We start from the raw sequence: 26858 nt of genomic DNA, 5'->3' as shown, positions 1-26858 counted from the left end.
CATCAGCAGACAACTAGATTATTTCCTGTATCATTTGGTACAAATTATATGGCAGCAGTCCAAAGGCAGACTTGCAGCACACTGCTAGCCACTTACTTTTTGCTAAATTTTGCTCCTCTATATAGTACTATTTGGTAACTACCCTTCAGTCATCCTTGTGTTTAAATCATCAACTTTGTATTTATTCCAGTTTGCATAATAGAGTTCCATGTGGCATTCTATCAGATGCATTTGCAAAATCCAGCACTATCATTGTGTAGCGATTCCTTTTATCCAACTCACCTGTCGCTATATTATAAAAACCTTAGTAAATTACTAAGGCATGACCTATCCTTCACAAAGCTATGCTACTCACCATACACTACAATATTCTTATCCACCCATTCCTAAATTCCATTTTTGACAAACTTTTCTGATACCTTTACCACCACTTCTGAGATACAGATTTGTTCTGTTATTTGCTTCTTCAGACTTGGAGCATCCTTTATACAATGTAACCCTGCTTCCACTCCCTTTGAACTTTACCAGACCTGTTACTTAAGTTGCAGCCTAGTCAGAGGCAGTTCCAATTCCTTTCACATTATTGTAATACACTAGCTGATATCCCATCTAATCCCACAACCATATTTGCATTGATATCCTGCAGTATCTTAAGTATTCCAATTCATCCTTGCTGTTGCATCTGTCTCAGCATTATCCTCACTTAAATGATAGACCCTTGAAAAGTCATTCAAGCACTCAAGTATGTTTTCTGTTTCTGTCACTTTACCACTATCAACACTCATTAAGGTTATCCTTCCATAGTCATTCTTCCTTTTACTTTCTGTGTAGTGAAAGCACTTATTGACATTTCCTTTGGCTTGGTTGGCTAATTTCTTCTCATAGTATTATTTTGTCTTCCTAACCATGCTGGTCGCCTTGCTTGCCTGTATGTGTTGCTCATGAGCTTGCTGATCACTTTTCTCCTTATGTATCTTCCACAACATTTTCTTTTTTTTACAATTGTTGCTTAGTGATACTACTCATCGTTCTAACTCATACATGATTTATAATCTTAACTTTGGATATATAGTCTGATATTGCTTCTCAGAATTTTTATTGGAAAGAGTATATGATACAGAAATGTTACTCTCACAATCTTATGAGAAAACTTGAAGCAGTGTCATGGCAGCAGTTGACAAAAGTTTGTGATTTCCCACTCCATTCTTTATCAAAAATGGAGTGGGAAATAAGTAGAGTGATGGTCTTCTCACACTAAGTGATGAAATTCATCTCTCACCTGAGGACAGTCATTAACATGCATGCCTTTGGCAGTTGAACTTGCATGTTGGAGAGTGGCTATGCTAAGCACTTGGCCAACCAGGCTTGCATTTACTTTTTACTAATAATAAAACCTGCTCTTTCCCTTAACTTTTAATTTTTGCTTATCACTATTGAAAACTTACTTTGATAGCGGCTTTACAATTCTTATTATTATTTTAATGTTACTGAGAATGGCTTTGACAGGAAGTCACAGGAGGTCTTCATACTTCTTTCTATTTATTAAGATTAATACCATTAAAAATTAATGATTTATCTTTATGCTATGCCTGTGTTGTAGGCCTCTGTGGCTTAGTCAGTGACAGTTAATTTCTCCACAATGGAAAACTTTTGCTTACAGGTTCTGTTTAATTTTCATAAGATTTTTATTGTATGTTGAGTTTGGTGAAAGCTATACTATTTCTCTCTGAAGAAATTCTGATTGTGGTCCTGAAGAATGGTATTTAGAATATATTTAGAATGACATTGTTTACATATTAGAATATTGCTGCTAAAATTGCATTCTATTGATTCTCATATGTAGTAATAATCACAGTTTGCTGACATTCACTTTGTGACTGTTTATTGTGGTTATATTTTTTTTAAGTATCTCCAACCCACAAAAGGTTATTTTAAACCTATAGTACACGAGGACCTGGGTAATCTAAGGATTTCTTAGATTACCCAGGCTTTATTTTGGACTCCTTGGAGGTGTCAGGAATAATAATAATAATAATAACCATCAAGTTACCAGTCTAGATAGCCTTTCTCCAACCAAGAAGCTGAAGGTTGGAATCCTGTCATGGCACATGGATGTTTGTGAATGCCTTCAGGTGCAAGAGGAATTCTACTGAGAAGTATGAGACCACTGTCCAGATTACTGGAGGTCTGAAGTGGCATGAAAAGTTCCACATTAGTACAAGATTTTCAGATTACAAATTAAATAAAAAATAAATAAAATAATTTGTAATCTGAAAATCTTGTACTGATGTATCTTCATTAGTACAAGTACATTAGTATCGCCTGAAGTATCTTCAGGACTGAGGCAACTCATGGTAAAGGTGGACCAAGCTCTCATCACTCCTTGTCTCAGTATCTCCCATAATGCAAAGCACATCTCCTTGCGGAGACATGTAAAATGCTATGCATTAAGGGAAGGGCCACTATCCTTTATTCAGAATGTACAAGTGGGAAAAAACTTCCGACATCTTTCTCTAAATCCAGAGTAATTTAATAATAAGGTGGTACACATTTTGGCAACTCGTATAGGTAAATATGACTTCTCCATTGCTTCTGCCTTAGTATCACCACTTCTGGGTCTGGCTCCCACTGATGAGACCTCAATAAAAGTCGAAACCGGTCTGGGTAGTGGCCCTTCCCTTAATGCATAGCATTATACATGGCTGCAAGGAGATGTGCTTTGCATTATGGGAGATACTGAGACAAGGAGTGATGAGAGCTTGGTCCACCTTTACCACGAGTTGCCTCAGTCCTGAAGATACTTCAGGTGCAAACTTTGTTTGCTTACACTTGGATAAAGGATTAAACTAAATTTATTATAATTTGCTTTTGTGTTTAATCACACTCCTTTTAATATCCTATACCATTTATTCTATCATTCTGTTTGAATGATAGGATAAATGGTATAGGATAGAATAAATGAAATGTCTTCGGGTATTTTCAAATATAGTTTGCTACTTGTGTGTAATAAATGTGATTTCTGCCATTGAGATAGCTTTCTCTGTTTTCACTGGTTTGGGAAATGAGTGTTACCATAGCATGTGAATTACTGACATTAATATTTCTATGAAGGGAGTGTGCATCACGGAAGAGAGAAACTTGATGTGAAGTCAACAACTTTTTATAAACATGTTGCATAATTATGAGATATTTCACATGTAAACTTCTGTTTGCATATAATAAGATAAATTATGGGATAAAAAATAATATAATTACTTATCAAGTATAAGAAATTTTTTTTATGTCATATTTTTTCCCTCCCAGAGAGATTAGCAGATGTTTCTTCATTTCCTGAAGTAATGGCTACAAAAATAGTCCAAGCATCACCTGAGGAATTTGTTAACCATAATAAAAACTTCTTGACACATGTCTTCCCAAATAGCAACAGAGTTGACAGCAGTAACTTTAATCCTTTAGATTTTTGGAGCTGTGGTTGTCAGATGGGTAAGTATCACAGAGGTTGACTTATTTTGTGCAAATAAGAAATGGAATAGAATCTATTGTATGTAATGTGTTATATATAAATAAAAAAAGAGAAGCAAATGTGGGGTTTCTTCAAAAGAATACTGATATTTTAAATGTATTTTTCTCAATAAATTGTTGATAGTTACCTATGATATTTGATTGTCTATTCTGGATTTTGTATACTCTGGAAAAAAAGGCTGGAGAAAGCCCCCCCCCCCCCTCTTTCTCCAGCCTTAGCCAACCTGTTTGTGGAAAATTTTGAAGTTAATGCATTCAAAACCTATCAGAAGAAACCAAACATTTGGTTACGTTACATTGATGATATTTTTGTCATTTGGTCGGGAACAATGGATGAGGTTATTGCTTTCAAAGATTATCTGAGGGTTGCTTAAGGGTCAAAGCTGTATAACTGAGCCACACAGCCTTTAAAGGAATGCAGAGAACTGACCAGGGCTTCTGACCTAATGTCCAATCCTCACCTTCTTGTGGTGCACCCTGTTGGGTATCTACTTGGATACTGAACGAACGAGGATGGGCTAGCAATTTGGGATTTAGCCGACCAAATTGTATTCTTATTGATTAAACCAAAATAAAAAATGATGGTACAACATGACAAAATTTCATGCTGGCTGGGGCATTGCCTGGTTAAACAAGGCCCCCGTTGTTTTCGCCAGGGAACCAGGGCAAACAGCAAAAGGCTACTGGAACAAATCTGAAAACAAACCCCAACTCAACATCACCAGAGTTAAAGATCAGTACTATCAACATAAGAAGCCTGAATGGCAAAGAAATGGAGCTAGCTGAGGAATTAGATAAGTACCAGATCGACATAATAGGGGTGACTGAAACAAAAAAGACAAAAACTGGTGAGATCTTTCTGAGCAATAAATACAAAATGTTATATTCAGGCAATGACAATCAAGGAAAAGAAGGAGTAGCCATAGTATTCAACACAAAATACGAGGCTAATCTTCTTGAATGGCAGTCAGTCTCAAGTAGAGTAATGTGGGCAAATATGAGAATGGGGAACTGGACAACAAGACTTATTTGTGCCTATGGTCCCACAGAAGGTTCTACTAAGGTAGAAGTATAATAAATTTAGTTTAATCCTTTATCCAAGTGTGAGCAAACAAAGTTTGCACCTGAAAATATCTTCAGGACTAGGGTAAGGTGGTACAACACCATTGCAAGGATTTCCCTGGTGTTGTACCACCTTACCCTAGTCCTGAAGATATTTTCAGGTGCAAACTTTGTTTGCTCACACTTGGATAAAGGATTAAACTAAATTTATTATACTCTAATCAAGTGAAAAATAAACTTTCAACATCAATAAGGTAGAAGCGGAGGAATTTTTTGCGGCTTTAGAAAAAGCGACTGACACAATGAAAAAGGAAAAGTTGATCCTTGTTGGGGATCTAAATAGCAGAGTAGGAAATGATTGTGAGACATACAAAAATATTTTGGGAAAATTTGGAGAAAAGAGCAAAGCTAATAATAATGGCAAATATCTGTTGGATTTCTACTCAGGACATGGACTGGTTATTACTAACACCATGTTCCAACATAAAAATGTGCACAAATTCACATGGAGAGAAGAGACTAGGAATAAGAAAAGTCTCATTGATTATGTTATTGTTGATAGTGATGTTTTCTCCCTGGTGCAGGACACTAGAGTGTACAGAGGATTTGAAATTGGAAGTGATCACTATTTAGTCTTGAGCAGGATAAAATTGAATTTCATATTGAAAAGAATAACATGTAAGAAAGTTTTAAAGCGAATAAAAGTTGAGCAGCTCTCAGATGTGAACTAAAATACCCAAAGATTATTTAAAAAAAATGAAAGAGTTTGAGAACAGGAATCAAACCTTGGAGATTCAGTGGCAAACTCTGAAGAAAACATTGATTGATTCTGCCAGTGAGGCATGTGGTGAGGTTGTCTGCAAGGATAAAAAATCAGAACTCCCTGGTGGACACAGGAAGTTAAAGAGGCAGTGAAGGAAAAGAAGAAAGCATATCAAAAGTTCCTGTCAAATAAGTCAGCTTGTGCTCTTAGAGAATACAGAGACAAATGCAAGAATGCTAAACACTGTGTAAAACTAGCTAAACGAAAGTCATGGGAGGACTTTGGCAAGAATATAGAAAATAAATATCAAGAAGGTGGCAAAATATTCTGGAGGTTGTTGAAGAAACTTAGGAATGGAGGAAAGAGTGCTGTAAAAGGAATTAGAGATGATAAAGGTGACATGAAAACAGGAGAAAAAGATATCCTTGAAGTATGGCGTAATTACTTTGATAAACTGCTAAAAGAAACAAGCAGTAATGACAGCACGGTGGTAAAAAACACTGTTCAGGCATGCATTCAGGAATACATATCCATACTTGAAGTAGAAAAAGCCATCAAAGGCTTGAAATGTGGAAAGGCAGCAGGAGTAGATGATATTCGACCAGAAATCTGAAGTATGGTGGTATAAGAGTCTTACAGTGGCTGCACTGCATAGTTCAGAAAGCCTGGACAGAGGGACGAATTCCCGGTGATTAGAGTAGAGCTCTCATAGTACCCATATATAAAAAGGGAAATAAAACTGAATGTGAGAATTACAGAGGTATTTCCCTACTGAGTGTTCCTGGCAAGATCTATGCAAGTATACTTGAGAACCGGTTGAGAAGAATTGTGGAAGAAAAGCTTGGTGAAGAACAAGCTGGATTCAGGCCAAATAGAGGCTGTCAGGATCAGATCTTCACTTTACGATAAATAGTCGAGAAAGCATGGGAATATAACAAAGATCTGTATTTAAGTTTTGTCGATTTGGAAAAGGCATATGACAAGTTGCCAAGAGAGAAGCTATTCAATACGCTACTGTTATATGGTGTCAATGGGTCATTATATCAAGCAATACTTTGTCTTTATTTGAGTTGTGAATCAGCAGTTAGAATTGAAGGAAGTACAGGAAGATGGTTTAATGTTAAATCTGGTGTGAGACAAGGATGTACATTATCCCCTCTGTTATTCATTATCTATATGGATCACATTATGAAGGAAAGTGGTATTAAACATGATATCAAAATTGGAGATGTTAATGTCAGCTCTTTGCTTTATGCGGATGATGTTATACTTCTAAATAAATCCGCTACAAGTCTGCAAGATTCTCTGACTAAATTGAATAGCTGTTGTAATAGATATGGTATGAAGGTCAGCAATAAAATGACAAAGACAATGAAAATAGGCAGAATCATTGAAAATGCCAACTGTGTTGTGAATGGAGAACCTGTGGAACAAGTAAAATATTTCAGCTACTTAGGCACGATTTTTACTGAAGATGGTGAATTAAATATATAAATAGACAATAGAATCAGCAAAGCTGGTATGGTGGGAAGTCAATTGAATAAATTCATATGGAATAAGAGAGAAATTAGTCGGAACACTAAATTAGCTATATACAGGGTGTTCGGGATAAATTTGACAGTTTCGTAAGGAAAAAGAAAATCTTCTTTGTATCTATTAAATTTAATGAATTGACAAAAAAACATTACAGGCAGAGTTAATTACAATACTATCAACAAGATTTACTCAAAATAACCACCATTAGCATCGATCACAGCTTCAATTCTGCTTCGGAACCTCGAACAAGCTGATGCTACAGTCTCCCTGGGAAGGGCCGCAAAAACTGTTTTAATTTTATCCATTAACTGGGCTTTTGTATTACTGGAAGTGCGATTGGTGTCTTTTTCAACTGCACCCCATACAAAATAATCCATGGGGTTAAGGTCTGGGGAGTTTGGAGGCCAAACATTTGGACTGGTGAAGTCGTAGAAATTTTCAGACAACCATTTTTGACTTTTCCCAGAGGTGTGGCAAGGGGCCGAATCCTGCTGCCATACATACGGCCTACCATTGGCTACCCTTGTTATCCAGGGCTTGACTACAGTTAGCAACTCCACGAACCAAGCCCGAATTCCAATGCCAGGGTTCTTCAACACCTGTTCCTGCAGATTTGCGAGGAACGCAATCAGATCGTCTGCTAGGGATCTTTCTTCTTGCTACATCCTCGTAGTCACCATTGCAAGTCTCTAGTTCATGCCTGATTGTTTTTACTGTATTCAGGGAGCATTGGGCAGCAGTCGTAATATCCTTATTTTGATGGCGGGCACGAATCATCATGATACAAGTTATTCTCTTCCATGATTCAGGTGGGTTCCAGCTATCCATCCTTTCTGACATCTTGTATATGAATGAAGAAGGGTCCAAACTTTTAAATGAAGAGAAGTGTGTGTTAATACATGTAACTTACGGAAAAATATAATTAATTATAAATATGTCAAATTTATCCCGAACACCCTGTATATATACAAGACAGTGTTCAAACTAGTTTTAACTTATGGATCTGAGAGCTGGGTGAGAAGTAAAACACTTAACCAAAGACTAGAGACCACAGATATGAGAGTCTTGAGAAAGATTATAGGTGTAAACAGATGGCATCAATAGCAATATCATATTAAAAACAAGGATATTAGGAAAGAACTTGACATTGTCAGCATCCAGGAATGCGTCAGCAGAGCTAATCTCAGGTGGTATGGTCACTTAAACAGAATGGGCAAAGAAAGATTAGCAAAACAAGTGTTCTCTGCCAGGTTGGCAGCAAAATGACCCAGATGAAGACTAAGATATAGGTGGATTGATATGGTACAAAGTGCCTTGGACGATAGAAATATAAGATCTGATAATATTGGAGTCTTGACAAGTAACAGACTGATTTGGAGGAAAATTGTAGATAGGAAGTTAGTAATGATGTAGTTTTTTTCATATAGTACTATCATATCCTGTACACCCCTTGAGGATACATGGCAGGAATTTGATGATAATGATGGAGATTATCTGAACAAATTAAATCCCAATATAAAATTTATTTTTGATCTAGAACAGCACAAAAAATTTCATTTCCTTGATATCTTTGTTGAAGTAAATGAAGAGAAAAAAGGTTATCCTTCTCTGTATACAGAAAACATACCTCAACAGGAAGATTTTTAAATGCCACTTCACACCAACATCCATTGCAAAAGTTAGGCATAATTAAAACTTTACGAGATGGGGTATACAATATATCAAGCATGTCAATTAAAAGGAAGGAAGAACTGCACTACCTGAAACACCTTGCACTTAATGGTTGTGAACCCCAAGACGATCAGAAAAATTCTTAATACATCTCCTGCAACTCCCTTACTTAAACAAAATTTCAAGATTGTGTTAGATCCTGAATGGAGAATTGTCTAAGAAGTTGTTCATTCAGAATCTAACATGGGTAATTTAAGATAATACCTGCACACTAGCAGAAAGTAAGAAAGACCTTGTTTGTTGTATATGAGAATGTGCATTAATATGTGTAATGTATTAGAAATATTTGTTGTCAAAAGGAAGATAGGCATTTAGAGAATCATGTCAAATTAGTGATTCTATGTAAAAGAAATATTAGCTTAAATTTGTGTCCTATTAAGCTATCTAAAATAACGTAAGTCGCCAGACAGGTAATGAGTAACAGTTCAAAGGTCGCATCTGAACCGCACATATCGATCTTAATGCTGGAGGATACAGCTTACACGGAAAGTGATGTAAGCATGCTTTACACAAACACAGCACCTAACAGCAAAAGGGCGGTAAAGTATCAACTTAAGGGCATTAAAGTAAAGGGTCGTGCAGAAAAGGATACAGCAAAAAGAGGGTGCTCGAACACAGAATATAAGGCAATGCGCGCCATGTTGCAAGGCTTTTTTCCGGATTTTCATCTCGAGGACTCTTGACCAGTGGTCAGAGAAAAGACCAGCCAGGGTGCAATAATGTTGGACAGCGGGCTGCTTTCCTGATTATGCTGGAGAAGATTCCATGTGGAGCCGTATGCGAATCATCAGCTTATGCAGAATCGTGTCAGTCGCTGGATGTCCCATCGTAAGGAGAGGAGATATCCCTTAGTCACGGCAGAAACTAGATCATGTCCAGCAGCAGTAGAAAGGACAATGTAGCCACAAAGCCAGGAGCTGAGATAGCCAATCGAAGGATGACTAGAACAATACGTGGTACTTAATAGACCTTCAGAAAGAACTGGGTAATGTAGAGATCTTTGTTATATGTTATGGAAGTGATAGAAAATAGAAATCTGTGTTTTGATTCAGTAATGTGGACAATCCTTTAGAGAACTTTGATAAGATTTCATATTTGAACAGCTAGTTCTGTTGTACAAGGTATTGTCAGGAACAAATCTCTAATTGAATATGACTGAAATGATAAGTTAATTTTATTTGGTACATAACCTTAATTGAGAAAGCAACAAGTTGTATAATATGTACTTTATGAATAGCATGCATGAGAGGATCTTAAATTGATGTGATATTGTCATTGCTTTCCACTCTAATCTTGTATGATTAATATTTTGATCTGTCTAAGTGAATTTGATTAATTTTGAATTGTTTATTTAAGCAAGAGATTTAGAAGTTTTAGTATTTTGATTCAGTTTAGTTGTACTTGTCTTTTAGTTCCAATAAACATGTTTTATTGCATATGCCTGAGTCATGCCTGAATTCGAGATATCAAATTACCATTTATGAAATTAGAACCATAGCGGGAAGAATATGGCTATATATATTTATGAATAGATTATAGGTCACGACTGCAAAGTACCGAAATCTATATAACTGTATGTGAGGTGTATATTAGAGTGTATGCCAGTGAGTCTAGGAATATTTCCCTGAGCTTGAATTATTTCCTGTTATAGGATACTGGCTGGTGCAGCATAATACAAATTTTGCCAGTATCCGAAAAGGGAATATCCCTGGATAGAATCAAGTTAGGTTATCAAGTTAGGATAATCATGAGAAGATAATCTCTATTATCTTCTCATTAGAGAAGATAATAGAGATTAATGAGGTATATAAGTTTAGAAAATAGTGGGAAAACAACGACATAACAATGGTGTAGGCGGTAGGATGTGATTAGGGTCCCTAAAAATTTAATTGAATAGATCCTTAATCACTGTAAGTTGGTTTTGAACTCGCATCAGGCAGTCAGGCAGTTATTGGAATTGTAAAATTTGAGAAAAGGTTAAATTTAGCTGATTGTAAGCTGATAGCAGGTGTGTCCCTTCTGACAAGTTCTGAATTAGATGATTTGGAATTTTTCTGAACAATTAACCCTCAGCAATTATTTCCCAGGTTCTCTGGAGAAAGAGATGACGACATGCATGCATTTTTTGAACACGTCGAGGAGCTTAGAGGGATGGGCAGGGTGGAGCGACATACAACTCCTCATGCTCACACGTACGAGGCTAGTAGGGAGAGTGAGGGAGTTCTTTCACTTGCAACATACTTTAGGAGGAACTCTGAATTATCAAGAAAATTCAAAGAGATCCTAAATTTTCCAAGAAAGGAGGGATTATTCCTGGGCTTGAAAAACTTTACAAGTGCCTTCAAAAGAAAGGGGAGAGAGAGTGAATGCCTTTCTTAATTGAATATTGGCACTATCCCGAGACCTGAGAACCTCACCAGGGGAACGAGATCACCTCAAATGGCTGGCTCTTCAACAGTTCCGATCAGGCCTATCCCATGAATTACAAAAGAGTGTACACACGAAGGAAATAAAGTGCCTCGATGAGTGCTTTGAGGCAGCCCGTGAAAAGGAGAGGATATTGGTGGACATAGCACAGAACGTTAACTTTAGAAAGTTAGTGCTAGAGGATCAAGGGAGGGAACTTCAAGAGGGAAGTTAACAGGTCAACTAATTCCAAGTGCTGATGCTAAGGACAGGTTCTATAGGATGCAGAGTGTAAGCCCCACAGAGATGCTTGATGAAAGGAACCTCACCCTAGTGAAGGGATTCGTAGAAGATATCCCTTGCGAGTTCCTGCTAGATATTGGAGCCCACATATCGGTCATCCCTCATTCACTGTTCAAGAAGCTGGGTCCCCTGAGTGACAATAACTTAGTTGAGCTTCAACAACCCCACAAAATCATGGGTATTGCCAGGGTTGTACTTTATTCCACCACCAGGATTAACATAAATTTATCAATGCCCTGCTTCCCCATAAGCCTTATGCACGAACTAATAGTTCTCCCTGAGATCTTGGGCCTGAGCAATCAGATTGTGTTAGGTCTGGACTTCTTAGGAAGAAATTAGTTCGTGTGTAAATTTGCAAATCGGTTGTTGTCACTCTGTGGGAAAACCTTCCTACCTAAACTCAGTCTCGATAATGAGAGGAATCTAAGTAAGGCCATGCCAATTGGCTTGGGTGGGTTGGAGGAGAATCATGACGAGTGGAAGGAGAGAATCATGCTGAATGCCTTGGAGTTGCATGACTCTGATTCTGATAAGGAGGAGCTCAAGGAATTCTTTCATTTGGCATACAAAAATTATCCCATGGTGTTCACAGAAGGAATCACCTCCCTACCCTGCACTAATGTGGTAGAACATACAGTACAAGTCACTTCAGAGACAACAATATATGTAAAGCAGTATAAAACCCCTTTGAAACTCCTAGACAAGTTGGAGAAGCTTTTATTGGAGTATGAGAGGGCAGGAGTCATTGAGAGATCGAACTCACGTTGGAACAGCCCTTGCATTCTGGTAGAAAAATCAAATGGAGACCTAAGGTTCGTGCTAGACTTTAGGGAAGTCGATAAGGTTACCAAACCAATCGACTTCCTTGTATGCATGATAGAAGAGTTACTGGTCAGCCTGGAAGGAGCAAGAGTGTTTTCAAAATTAGATCTGAACTCTGGCTACTTCCAGATTCCCCTCAGGAAGGAGGACAAGAAGTATTTCACTTTTACCACAAAGTGGCAGAAATACCAACTGCGCTGACTTCCCCAGGGAGCAAGGAACTCAGCCATGAGTTTTCAGAGCCTCATGAACACCGTATTGGCTGATGTCCTGGGTAAGGGAGTCTTGTGCTTCCAGGACAACCTGTTAATTTACTCTTCCGCCTTGAAGGAACATAGGGAAATCCTTATGAAGTCCTGGACAGATTAAACAGGGCCTGCTTGCCTCTGAAGTGTTCTAAGTGTGAGTTTTTCTTGAAAGAGGTACAATACTTGGGACATATAGTAAACGAAGAAGAGATAAAACCCTCCAAGGGTAATATCAGTGCCATACTGCGAGCACAGCCCTCTTCCACAGTAAGACTAGTCAGGAGATACCTGGGGGATGGTAAACTTTTACCCTGAATGCTCCAAACTGATGGATCCTATAGTGAAACTGACAACGTGAAATTTACATGGGAGGAACAGTGAGAGGCTTATCAAGCTTTAAATCAGGCTTTAACTAAACCACCGGTACTCACATATCCCAAGCTTGGCCAGACATTCTTCCTAGCTGCTGATGCCTCTAAGGACACCATTGCGGCTGTACTAGAACAAGCAGAGGGAGAAGTGTTCAGGCCAATCGCTTTCATAAGCAGAAGACTGTCCCCTGCTGAAAGAAATTATTCCGTGATCGAAAAGGAGGCTCTGGCAATCATATACAGCCTAAAAGTTCCGTTATATGTTACTAGACCAATCCATCGTCCTCAGATCGGATCACAAGCCCTTATCCTTCATTTCATCCATGAGGGATAAGAATCAAAGAATTGTGCGGTGGTTCCTAGAAATGCAAGAATTCAGGGTGGAAGTGAATTACATTCCAGGGAGCTCCAATGTTGTGGCTGACTACCTCTCTAGATCATTAGACCCCAGCCCGAATGAGGACTCCTGCATTGATGAGGAAGACATCAAACCTGTACTAATGATAGAGGGAAAGAGAAGCCCCTACCCCTCCAACTTCAGGTATGGGGCAAGCCTGAAATAATTGAAGCCCAGAAATCGGATCTGATATGGAGGGGGATGCGAGAGGTTAAAAAGGGGGGAGGGTCTCTCTCGCAACCAAGCATTTTATGAGAACATACATATGGATGAAGGCAGACAGCTGTTGTTGAGACAAGACTTCACTGGGAGGTGGAGGGAGAAAATTCTATTTCCTAAGATCATCATTCCTTGGGTTCTGTACTCATTTCATGACGGGGATCTAGCCGGTCATCAGGGCATTCATAGAACCTGGAAGAGGGTGACAGACAGGTACCTATGGAAAGAGAAGATAATATCATCTTGCCGACGGAAGATGATATAGTTAGTGGGATAGAATGTGTAGGTTATAGTGTGTTCAGGAGGGACAGAGAAAATAACATGGGGGGGGGGTGTTATTGATGATAGCTGATGAACTGCAGCCAAAGAGAATTGAAGTTGTATTGCAGGATAGTGAAAGGAGCTCATTTGAAGCTATTTGGTGTGAGATTGAGACTGACAGAATAAAATATACAGTTGGGTGCTGCTATAGACCAGGTGATGGAATAGATGGTGGAGATAGTATGCATACACAAATTGATGAAATGAGTGGAAGGAAGGTAATTATTATTGGGGATTTCAACTATGGTAACATTGATTGGAAGGAGGAGAGGACACATGTGAGGAAGGAAATGGATTTTATTCAATTATTAAGGGATAACTATCTGAGACAGCATGTAATTGAAAATACTAGCGGTGTTAGAGTGCTTGACCTGGTAATAGCATCTCGCAATTTGACTGTAATGAATATGACCATGTTGCTACCTATTGATGAGAGTGATCATAAGGTCTTGACCTGGGAGGTGGCTAAAGGTGTGAAATTTTTGATTAAGACAGGGTATATGTGGAATTACTGTGCTGGCAAGTTTGACAAGCTTAGGAGATTGCTTGGATCAGTGCCATGGCATGTACAACTGCAAGGGCTGGACGTTGATAGAGCATGGGAAGTGGTCAAGGAGCATTTACAGGAGGTTATTGCTGATTGTATACCTAGGGTCCGAATAGTAAAACAAGTAGGGGTTAAATGGATGAATAACACCATTAAGCTTGAGCTGCAAAAAAAGAAACAATTGTGGAGGGAATTTAAAGAAAGGGGTGACCTGCAGGCACACGAACGGTATAAAGTGCAGGCCAGAAGGGTAACGAGTGTGGTAAAAACAGCAAAAGCCAATTATGAAAGGAAACTAGCTATGCAAGCAAAAGAGAATCCCAAACAGTTCTTTCAATATGCTGCAAGCAAGGAAAAAACTGTACATGGCAAAATGATTTTAAGGAATGACGATGGTAAGGAGGTCATTGAACCAGTCGATATAGTGGAGTTACTGAGCGTGCACTTTGCAAAAGTATATCATCCAGGTGCTGACATTGAAAAAATGAAGGAACCATTAGTTTATACGGGAATTGTGATGAATGAAGTGGAAGTGAATAGTCTATTACAGAACCTTAATGTGAATACATCTGTGGGATTGGATGGTATACCGGCACCGGTCTTGCGTGAAGCGGCTAAGGAATTATCAGTGCCCTTGACCATGTTGTTTAATCTGAGTCTCGGGTCTGGTTTAGTCCCGAAGGTGTGGAAAGAGGGGAAAATAGTTTCACTGCATAAAGGAGGATCCAAGACTATGGTGGCAAATTACCGACCGATCAGCATATTAGGAGTCATTATCAAGGTCTTGGAGAAAGTAGTCAAGGGAAAAATACAGGAATGGATTGATGAAAATGAGATACTGTACAGGGGACAGCATGGCTTTGTGAAGTGTCGATCATGCCTCAGTAACTTGCTCAAGTTTTATAACAAGGTGACAGCAGAACTGGATAAGGAAATGGGTTTACAGTGATACTGCTGGACCTGGCAAAAGCGTTTGACAGGATACCACATGGAATTCTAATCCGTAAACTACAACATATGGGAATGGATATAGGGTTGGTGAGATGGATAGGTGGGTGGTTAATGGAGAGATACCAGAGAGTAGTTTATTCAGGTAGATTATGCTAAAGACAATCCACAAGAATTCTGTTGATATGCTGCAAGTAAAAGAAAGAAAAATGAATATGAAAGACTCTTCTAAATCCTGATGGCGTGGGAGTTACAGATGCAGAAGACATTGTTCAACTAATGAGTGCCCATTTTGTTAAAAGCTATCAACTTGGTGTATGCAACATTGAGCTATCTGCTACCTCTTCACTGGATGAAGAAACTCAGGTGTATGAGAAGGAGGTATTAGAGCTGTTGCAGAAATTGAATAAGAATTCAGCAATAGGGACTGATGGGATATCAGCACATGTTCTAAAAGAGTGTTCATCTGAACTGGCTATATTTTGACTAGGCTGTTTAAAAGGAGAATCTTCCCTGTTCTGAGTCTCAGAACAGGGAAGATTCTCCAGGGATGGAAAAAATGTATGGTAATTGCATTGCACAAGGGTGGTGCAAAGACCGATGTATCCAACTATTGACCAATTAGTATCTCAGGAGTGGTGGAGAAGATTTTGTAAAAATTGGTTAGGGCTTGCATTCAGAAATGGGTTGACAGTAAATCTCTACTTTGCAATGAGCAACGTGGGTTTACTAAGGGAAGGTCATGTTGTAGCAGCTTACTCGCATATATATAGCAGCTTATTCGCATAATATAACAATGTTACCATTGAACTAGACAAGGGGAATGGATACATCCTGATACTTTTGGATTTTGCTAAGGCTTTTGACAGAATACAAGATGGTAGACTGTTGCATAAATTGGAGAATATGGGTTTGGATTATAGAATATTAGCATGGATAAGAGGATGGCTGACTGACAGATATCAGTAAGTGGTATAGGGGGGATGCAAGCCTGCAAGATTTAATTTTCTTGGACATTCTCTTTTCCAGTAAAGCAATACCACCACACCTACGCGCCTCAAGAACTATCTTCATTCCAAAGAAAGAAACTTCAAGCCATGCATCAGAGTTTAGACCTAGACCTGTGATACTTAGACTCTATCATAAAATCTTAGTCAAATGGCTTCAGCAACATATACAGCATGATTATAGACAGAGAGCTTTTGTCCCTTCGGACGGCTGTGCCGGGAATATATATCTTCTTTCTTCTCTTCTCTCTGATTCCTGACGCTGCCTTAAGCCTTTATATATGGCGTCGCTGGACCTCCAAAAGGCCTTTGATAGCCTCTCCCTTCCTGCTCTCCTATGAACATTGTCTATTGCGGGATGTTCTGAATCCTTTCTTTCCTATGTTATGGAGCTATACTTGGGTAGCTCTATCACTATTGCTACAGGGTCTTGTGCGACTTCTATTCCCGCAGTGCAGGGTGATCCTCCATATACCCTTTTCTTTAACTGCATTATAGATGAGTTTCTTCACTCTCTTCCTAGCCATATAGGCTACTCTCTAGGTGCTTCTTCCTTTAATGCTATGGCCTTTGCGGACGATCTTATTCTCGTAGCCTCTACTAATGTAGACTTGCAGGGAACTCCTTGACCGGGCAGTTGACTTTTTCTCTATTCGAGGCCTTTCTATTAATGTACAGAAGTGCAGCTCTTTAGTTCTTGTCCCCTCTTGTCATGACAAGAAGAAGCTTAAAGTCAAGACTATAGAGTTTTCCCTGCACGGGAGGCAGTTGCATGCTTTGACCATCCTGGAAGAGTGGGGATACCTCGGTATCATGTTCACCTAGAAGCTGGGATCGCTTCTTTGAGGAAAGCTCCCCTCAAGCCCCAGCAAAGACTGTTTCTCCTTTCCCACTATCTCCTACCTCACTTTTACCACAAGTTGGTGCTTGGTAGAACATATATTTCGGTACTGTCCCGAATGGACAGGGCTATCCATTCAGCCGTGAGATCATGGCTTCGACTGCCGCCTGACACCCCTACTACATATTTCCACGCTAGGGTGAAGGACAGTGGGCTCAGGGTTCCATCACTTAGATGGCTGATCCCACGCCTGTGGCTGTCCAGAATCGCAAAGTTAGAACTATTTTCTTCCCCTGTCTGCAGAGAGGCTTTCTATAGCCCATTAATACAAGAAGACTTTAAGTGGACTAAAGGCTGGTCCCATTATCAAGGTACCTTAATTGAGTCAGCACCTGCAGAACACATGAGACAGGCACTCTGCTGCACTGTTCTTTAGATGGTGCTCCTTTAAAAGAGTCATATCTGGTGCCTCCCCAGCATGATTGGGTAAAGGATGGCACCAGACTCCTCCCTGGGTTTGAGTATATTGACCTTATCAGGACAAGGATCAATGCCCTGCCCACTCTAGCCTGCACAGCTCGATGGGATAGTGACGACTCAAACTGTAGGGCTGGCTGCCACTACAGTGAGACATTGTCTTATATAGCCCAGTGTTGCTTCTGCACCCATAGGATCCGTGTGCAGAGGCATGACGCCATGGTCTCCATTCTGAACAACCACTTTAAGAACAAAGGTTGGGAGACCGCAGTGGAACCACATTATAGCAGGTTTGCGTAAGCCAGACTTAGTGATTAAAAGAGATGGTGACATTTGGGTAGTTGATGCTCAGGTGGTGGGAACAGGACACCCACTAGCCTATAGCCATAATAATAAGGTAAACTATTATAAGAATAACCAAGATCTAGTTAGTAAATATGGGAGGAGCATGGGACAACTCTGAGGTTTACCAGCGGCACCATCTCTTTACATGGTGTATGGAGCACAGATAGCTTATAAGGACTTAAAACAGCTTGGGCTTACGAAGAAGGATATAAAAGTTCTTTCCTTGAGAGCCCTACAGGGCATACTGGTGGCATGGCATTGCCACCAGAGGGTGACTATAATGATAACTAGAACAGGCATAGGGTAAAACTAATAGTCTCTGGGAAAAAACAGGCTATAGTAGCTGTAATTACTATAATAGGGTAAAACACTTGTAAAGGCTTAGGCCTATATCAAGTTTTGATGAGATGTCGGGATATGATGTAAAGCTAGTAAAGATTAATAATAATAAAAAAATTTTTTTTTTAAATAACAAGTGGTGTACCACAAGGATCAGTGCTTGGTCCACTGTTATTCAATCATACATTAATGATATTGGGAAGGATTTGATAAGCGACATACAGCTATTTGCTGATAATGCAAAGACAGGTAGGGTAATCAGGAATGCTGTTGATATGCAGTACTTGCAGAATGATTTGAATAGGCTGGAATTGTGGGCAAGGGAAAATGGATGTCAGTAAATGTAAAGTCATTTACTTCGGTGTGATTAGGTATCCAATCGTATTATATTGGTGGGATTATGCTTGAAGAAACTGATGAAGCTAGGGATCTTGGAGTGTTAGTAGATAGGAAGTTGAAGTTCGGGGGTCAAGTAGCAAAGATCGCAAATGCAACTCAAAAAATAATTGCAATGCTGAAACAAACATTCACATGTAAAGATAAGGATGCCATTTTGCTTCTTTACAAGGCCTTGATAAGACCTCATTTGAACTATTGTGTGCAGATCTGGTCTCCTTGTTGTCGTTGTGATTCTGATATGTTGGAGAGAGTGCAAAGGAGAGTTTTAATTAGGATTGTGGAATACAGATTATGAAGACAGATTGAAAATTTGTAGACCGCAGACACTAGCAAACAGGAGAAGAGGGGGTGATATGATTGAGACTTACAAACTTCTGAAAGGCTCATACAAGAATTGAATTTATGGAGGGTGGGGAAAGGACAAGAGTATCCTTGGAAGCTAAGAATGAATGCTGCTGAAAATGGGGTGAGGGCTAGATTTTTCTCTCATAGGGTGGTGCATGATTGGAATGGATCGCCATTGGATGTTGTGAGTGCAAGCAGTGGGAATGATTTCATAAATAAGTATGATATCTGGTGCCTGTATTATGTGTCTCCCTCGATGAATCTCTGACTTCCTGAAGATCTCTCTTAATAATAATAATAATAAAAATCATGAGAATGTTGGCCGCAATTTGAGGAAGCAAGCTCTTACTGACCATACCTTTCAAAAGTTGTGATTTGGGGATGAGTCATGGTGCTCTGGCTATGATCCAGAAACGAAACAACCATCAAGCCAGTGGAACATGCAAATTCACCATGGCCCAAAAAGGCATGTCAAGTTTGATCAAACATCAAGGTGTTGATTTGTTTTTTTTATGTGAGTGGAATTACACATAAAGAATTTGTTTCTACTGGACTGACAGTGAACTAATGTTTTGAGAAGGCTGCATGATAGCATGTGACGAAAACAAGAAATGTGGAATAGAGGAGATTGGTTGCTGCATCATGACAATGCCCCAGCCCACATGGCCTTGTATGTCCAACAGTTCTTGGAAGAAAAATAAAAAAACATGGTGGTTGTCCACCTTCCCTACTTGTCTGATCTCTTTCTCCATGTGACTTTTTTTTTTTTATTCCCACAAATAAAGAAAATGATTAAAGGGCAGCGATTTGTTGATGTGGACGAAGTGGAAGAATGTTGCTGGGGGCCATAAATAGCATTCCAGTTGAGCAGTTCCAGAACTGTTTGCAGCAGTGGAAAAAATGTTGATAGGGACACGCAGATAAAAGAATGATAAAATGAGAAATCATTAAAAAAATGGGAAAAAAAACATTTCTGATGCAAGTACGTTAATTATATGGGTTGTTCAGTTATTATGAAAAATCAAGCTGCATAATGTGGCCATATCACTAGAAGTGAAGCAAGCATGAGCTATAGAGATTGATTCTCTATAGTCCATAATAGGAAAGTTGCAGCTGCAGAATACCGGGTAAACTCCTGGTAAATCCAGAGGTTGCAGCTGGTCTTTGGGGAAGCAGATAAGGACGTCTAGCTTTTTGTGTGGTTTATAGGTGGTCACAAGATTGTGCTTTTTTTAATATCTTGGCCATCTTTTCTGAGATGCCCCGGATATAGGGGATGGTGATAGATTTGCTGTAATGTATGGAGGGAGGGAGGGGGGGGAGATGGTGTGGATACATGGTGTCACAATTCTTTGTATTTGGGGGATATGTAGCCATTGGCCAAAAATGTGTTTTTTATATGGATGAGTTCTGTGTTTAGTGCATTGTTATCTGATCAAATTAATTTTGTCCAGTGGACTAAGGTTTTTATAGTCCCAAATGGTTGGTATGAGGGATGATGTAACTGTTGATGGATGTATCTACCTGTGTGGGTGGGTGGGTTTTCTGTATTCTGTGAAGGTCAGGAATCCATTTGGTTGGCTTGTAACTAGGGTGTCTAGGGATGGCAGACTGTTGTTATTTTCTATTTATGTCAAATTGGATCCTTGGATGTTGGCTGTTCAAATGGGAAAGGAAAGTGTGTATGGTGTTCTGGCCGTGTGGCCAAATTGCAAACACATTGACCAGTGGATTTAAGGGGGGGGGATGAATTTAGGGCTTTTCAAATGTCTCCATGAAAAAGTTAGCTGGGGGCTGCTAATGACTACCCTTGATTTGTTTGTAGAATTTTCCTTGCCAAACAAAATGCCAAGTTAACGGTGAACTGAAAAAGGGCTGAGATATCAGGAGGAAATTTTTCATGGATAAGTGCCAAGGTGTCTTTAAGTTGGACATTTATGAACAAGGAGACATCAAAACTGACATTAAGTCAGTGTGGCAGAGTATGAGGTCTTATATAGTGGACTTAAAATGGACTGAGTTTTTTGTATGTGATGAGATATTGCCAGTAGTACAGGAAAGCACTTTGGCTAGATCTTTAGCTAGTTTGTAGGTGATGAGTCTATACCATGCATAATTGGGCATAGAGGTACATCCTCTTTATGGATTTTTGGAAGTCCAGAAATATGGGGTGGGGAGGGGGCTGGAATTAAAGGGTTTTATTATTAACATCTGACCTCCATGGAGTCAGAGATTCATCGTGGGAGGTACAAACTATTGCATGCAGTGCTCATCCAACTGTGCTTTAAACTGATTCAATGTGTCTACATTCACAACACACAACTGAGAGTTTTAGTTTGTTGGTTATGTCTGCTGGCCAGGAAGTAACATTTTTAGTAGTCTATGAATGGTTGTAATCTGTGTGTGTAGGGTCATGATTTAGTAATCAGTAGGTGGATCGGTCTTTAAGAAGGATGGTCATTTTTTAATATAACCTTTAATTCTTTTAATATAATTGTCTCTTAACTATGCGCTAAAAATAGTCTCTTCCTGATCATCCTAAGTGGACTAATATCTTTTCTTTTCATTCGGAGGCTCAGTATCATACACATCTGATTGCCATATGTACCTTTAGTATGCATGTTAAAGAGATTATGCAAACTGTTGGCATGAATGTTGACAACATCACCTGTGCCAAATGCAATGGCATTCCTCCATCACAGATTTGCATTCTTTTAATCGCTCATTGTGTGCAACTAAGGAAGTCTTCATCACCTCTCTATATGCAATTATTTAATATGCACACACAGAGCAGAATGCTGATTATCTTCCAGTCTATACTGGCAATTCAGAATATGAGCTCCTCTGTTTGTTGTACTGATGTATTTCCTGACTTTATCATATCCAATCAGATTCCAGTTCATTGTAATAATTATACAGCAGAGTTGCATGCAATTCAGCTTGCACATATAAATGCAAATTGCTACCAAAAGTGTATGATTTATACAGACTAATTATTATTATTATTATTAAGGGCAACTCCAGAGAGTCGACAGACTCATCGAGGGAGGCCCTAACATTATGTCAAGAACAACTATTCGACATTCACACAGTATCTATCATACCTCGCCTTGAACTCATTCACAGTCATTGCACCCACAACAGACTCTGACAACTTATTCCACTCATTCACCACTCTCCAAGTAAAAACCTAGCTCTAACACCCTTGCTAACCAACCACATTCTTGCCCAGCTTCCATGTATGGCCCCTAGTCCTCCCACCACCAGTCCTATTCTCAAAAATATATCTTCTGAATTAATCTTATAGAAACCCTTCAGTAATTTGAATGTCTCAATCATATCACCCCTTTTCTGCCTATCAACCAATTTCAGCAACCCACAAATCTTCAACCTGTTCTCATAAAGGTTCATTCCATAGACCTGCTATCATCTTGGTCACTCTTCTCTGGATCCTCTCCACCTCCTCCCCATCAAAAAGAAACCCTGGTGCCCATATCTAGGTGCAGTAGTCTAGATGGGGTCTTATCAAGGCTCAATACAGAGGAACAATAACTTGTTTGTCTCTGCTTGTTAAAGTATTTTTCAGCAACCAAGTGATTTGATGAGCTGATTTAGCCATTTTTGCAATGTGCCCCCTAAACTTCAACTCCCTATCCACGAACACTCCCAAATCCCTGGCCTCATCAGTCTCCTGGAGTACAGTTCCATCAATGTGATATACTACTGCTAATCATTTCACCCCAGAATGCATAACCTTACATTTTGCCACATTAAATTGACATCCATTCTCCTTAGCCCAGACCTCCAATCTATCCAAATCATCCTGCAAAATTTTGACATCATGTGCATTCACTATTGCCCTACCCAACTTTGCATCATCAGCGAACAAACGAACCATTCCTCTCAGATCCTTCCCTATATCGTTAATGAACAAATTAAAGAACAGAACCCTGCAGCACACCCCTAGTCACAGGCTGTCATTTGGACTCTACCCCTGAATGAACTACTCTCTGATCAACCACACTCCTATCCATCTCACCAACCCTATATCCATTCCCATATGTTGCAATTTACAGATTAGAATTCCATGTGATATCCTGTCAAAGGCCTTAGCCAGGTCCAGCAGTATCACTGTAAACCCATTACCCTTAACCAGTTCAGCCATCACTGTGTTATAAAACCTGAGCAAGTTACTGAGGTATGATCTACCCTTCACAAAACCATGCTGTCCGCCTTGCAGTATCTCATTTTCATTCATCCATTCCTGTATTTTTCCATTGACTACTTTCTCCAAGACCTTCACAACGACTCCTGATATGCTGATCGTTCGGTAATTTGCAACAGCAGTCTTGTAACATCCTTTATGCAGTGGAACTATTTTCCCCTCTTTCCACCCCTTTGGGACTAAACCAGACCCGGGACTCAGATTAAACAATATGGTCAAGGGCACTGACAATTCTTTAGCCGCTTCACGTAACACCCGTGCTGTTATACCGTCCAATCCCATAGATGTATTCACATTAAGGTTCTGTAATAGACTATTCACCTCCACTTCATTCACCACAATTCCCCTATAAACTAATGGTTCCTTCATTTTTTCAATGTCACCACCCGGATGATATACTCTTGCAAAGTCCTCACTCAGTAATTCCACTATATCGACTGATTCAGTGACCTCCCTACCATCGCCATTTCTTAAAATCATTCTGCCATGTACAGTTTTTGTTTTACTTGCAGCATATTGAAAGAACTGTTTGGGATTCTCTTTAGCTTGCATGACTAATTTTCTTTCATAATCCTCTTTTGCTTTTCTTACCACACTCATTACGTTTCTGGCCTGCACTTTATACCGTTCATGTGCCTTCAGGTCACCATTCTCCTTCAATTCCCTCCACAGTTGTTTCTTTTTTTGCATCTCAAGTTTGATAGTGTTATTCATCCATTTAACCCCTACTTGATTTACTATTCAGACTCTAGGTATACATTCAGCCATAACCTCCTGCAAATGCTCCTTGACCACTTCCCATGCCCTATCAACATCCCTTGCAGTTTTACATGCCATGGCACCGAACCAAGCAATCTCCTAAGCTTGTTCTACTTACCAGCCCGGTAATTCCACATGTACCCTTTCTTAATTGAAAATTCCACACATTTAGCCACCTCCCAGGTCAAGACATTATGATCACTCTCACCAATTGGTGGTAACATGGTCATATTCATTACAGTCAAATTCTCAGATGCTATTACTAGGTCAATCACTCTTGAACCCCTAGTATTTTCCATTACATGCTGTCTCAGATAGTTATCCCTTAGTAACTGAATAAAATCCAGTTCCTTCCTCACATGTGTCCTCTCCTCCTCCTCCTTCCAATCAGTGTTACCATAGTTGAAATCCCCCATAATAATTACCCTCCTTCCACTCATTTCATCAATTTGTGTATGCATACTATCTCCACCATCTATTCCATCACCTGGTCTATAGCAACACCCAACTGTACATTTTGTTACGTTAGTCTCAATCTCACACCAAATAGCCTCAAATGAGCTCTTTTCACTATCCTGCAATACAACTTCTCTTCTCCTTGGCTGCAGTTCATCAGCTATCATCAATGACACTTCTCCCCCATTTTATTCTCTCTGGCCCTCCTGAACACACTATACCCTTCACATTCTATCCAACTAACTATATCATCTTCTGTCAGCCATGTTTCACTAATGCCAATAACCTGTGGCCAGAAAGAGCCAACCAAGGCCAAAAATTCTTCTTTGTTCCTAATACTCCTGGCATTAGTATATATGAAATGCAGAGGTCCATTTGTCCCACCCCTATTTTGATGCGTTATGCTAACTATCCCATTCTGATTTCTTGTCCTTCATACTGGCTCGGGCACATTATATATATTCTTACACTCAACTGCCTTACTGATGTCCTCATATCCACTTCCTCCCCTCCTTAATAGTTCTAGTTTCCCTGATTTTGCACATCCACTCTCACTTCACTCAGCAACACTTTTTCCAGTGTTCGCACACCAAATCCATTCAGATGTAAGCCATCCATCTTGTACAAATCCTTTCGCCCATCAACTCACTCCACACATCCACAAACTCCACACCACACCGTCTGCATAAACTGCTCATAAAGTCATTTGCGATTGTGGCCCTCCTTCTAAACTCTTCTCTGTCATACCGTGGCAACAGACTCACTATCCTAACTCTGTCACTCTTTTCTTTCACTTCCTCTAATAATTCCTTCAAGTCCTCTCTCATATCAAATTTATCTCCTTTCAAATCATTCATTCCCACTACAATTATCATTTCTTTCACCCTCTGCTTTTGCGCTCTAATACTCTCACTTACATCCTTAATTTTCGCCCCCAGTAAGTATGATTTAGTCAAACTCTCATCTATCACACCTCTTACTAATGAGCACCATACAACACTCTTTCCTTCATTTCTGAAACACTCCCAATCCTATGCTTATTTTTCCTTTCATACACTTGCTTATTTCCATTAGCCAAGGCACTCGGGAAAGAGTTTTGCAGATGCTCCAATTGCCGCTTCACCCTATGTATTACTCTGCATAACCGTGCGATCTCACTCATTATAGCTAATTTCTCATCGATGAGTCTTTGGACTCCCTGGAGGTGTTATAATAATAAAGGGAGATTCGTATACAGTGATATTCTTGGACTTCATGTAATAATCTGTCAAAAACATTTGACAGATTATTACATGAATAAGTTGGTGTATAAGCTGCAGAGGATGGGAATGGATAGTATATTGGTTAGATGGATCAGAGATTGGCTTTCTGAATAACCAGCAATATGATAGATATGATACCAGCAGTATGATCTTGAATAAAGGACGGTAACCAGTGGTGTGCCCCAGGGATCCTGCTGTTTAACTTGTTTATAAATGATATTTCATGTGGATTGACTGGGGATTTTCAGTTATTTACTGATGATGCAACGTTGGGAAGAATTGTAAGAAGCATTGCTGATGTTAATTCCCTCCAGGAAGATTTGGATAGACTTTTAGCTTGGACAAATGAGTGAGGCTTCAGTTTTAATATTAATAAGTGCGAAGTGTTTTGCATTTTGAAGTGCAGAAATATAAGGCTGTGTACTATATTGATCGCATTATACTGCAGGAAGTGGATGAGAGTCGAGATCTGGGAGTGATGATTGACAGTAGACCAAAGTTTAGGATAATATTGGAAATGTTGCAAAGACTGCATATCATAATGTCTGTATGATAAAAAGTACACTAACATTGGGATAATGATGTGGTTGTGCCACTGTATAAAGCATTGATCAGACCATACTTGGACCATCATGCTCAGATTTGGTCACTTGATTTTCTTTTTGATGGAAACATGCTGACTGTGGAGAGAGGTTAAAGGAATATGGATTACAGAGTTTGTAGATAGGAGGAAAAGAGGTGATATTATAGAGACATAAAAGTTAGTGAAGGGATTTTATCGGATTAATCCAGAGGGGATTATACAGCAGGGAAAAATCAGACCATCCTTGGAAGTTGTTGTGAAGAGTGTGGAGAAGAGGGATGTGAAGACTAGAATTTTTACATGGAGAATTGTGAATGAAAGGAACACATTACTGGATTATGTTGTTAATGGAGGCAATGTTAAGGATTTTATGATTAAGTTGTTGGAAATTTTTTCACTTGGTTATACTATAAATTATATATTTGGTTTAATCATTTATCCGAGTGTAAGCAAACAAAGTTTGCACCTGAAGTATCTTCAGGATTGGGGCAACTCATGGCAAAGGTGAACTGACTTCACATCACTTGCCTTAGTATCTCATAATGCAAGGCACACCTCCTTGCAGACATGTATAATGCTATGCATTATGGGAAGGGTCACTACCCAGACTGGTTTCAACCTTTA

At 39.3% G+C, this 26858-nt stretch overlaps 1 protein-coding gene across 1 annotated transcript in view; it reads left to right on the top strand.

The window, feature by feature from the left end:
* LOC150092609 (inactive phospholipase C-like protein 1) overlaps nucleotides 1-26858 on the top strand; it is a 571653-nt gene that overhangs the window by 261555 nt on the left and 283240 nt on the right. The window contains exon 15 of the mRNA XM_090414457.1: nucleotides 3304-3483. Within this exon, the coding sequence (XP_090270583.1) occupies nucleotides 3304-3483 (180 nt within the window). The remainder of the gene's footprint in view (nucleotides 1-3303; nucleotides 3484-26858) is intronic.

The sequence above is a fragment of the Typopeltis vanoorti genome, chromosome 25, assembly GCF_054136105.1.
Source record: "Typopeltis vanoorti isolate ZY-2024b chromosome 25, IOZ_Tvanoo_1.0, whole genome shotgun sequence".
Lineage (NCBI taxonomy): Eukaryota > Metazoa > Arthropoda > Arachnida > Uropygi > Thelyphonidae > Typopeltis > Typopeltis vanoorti.
Note: the sequence above shows the minus strand (reverse complement) of the source record. Positions and strands in the feature narration are given on the sequence as shown.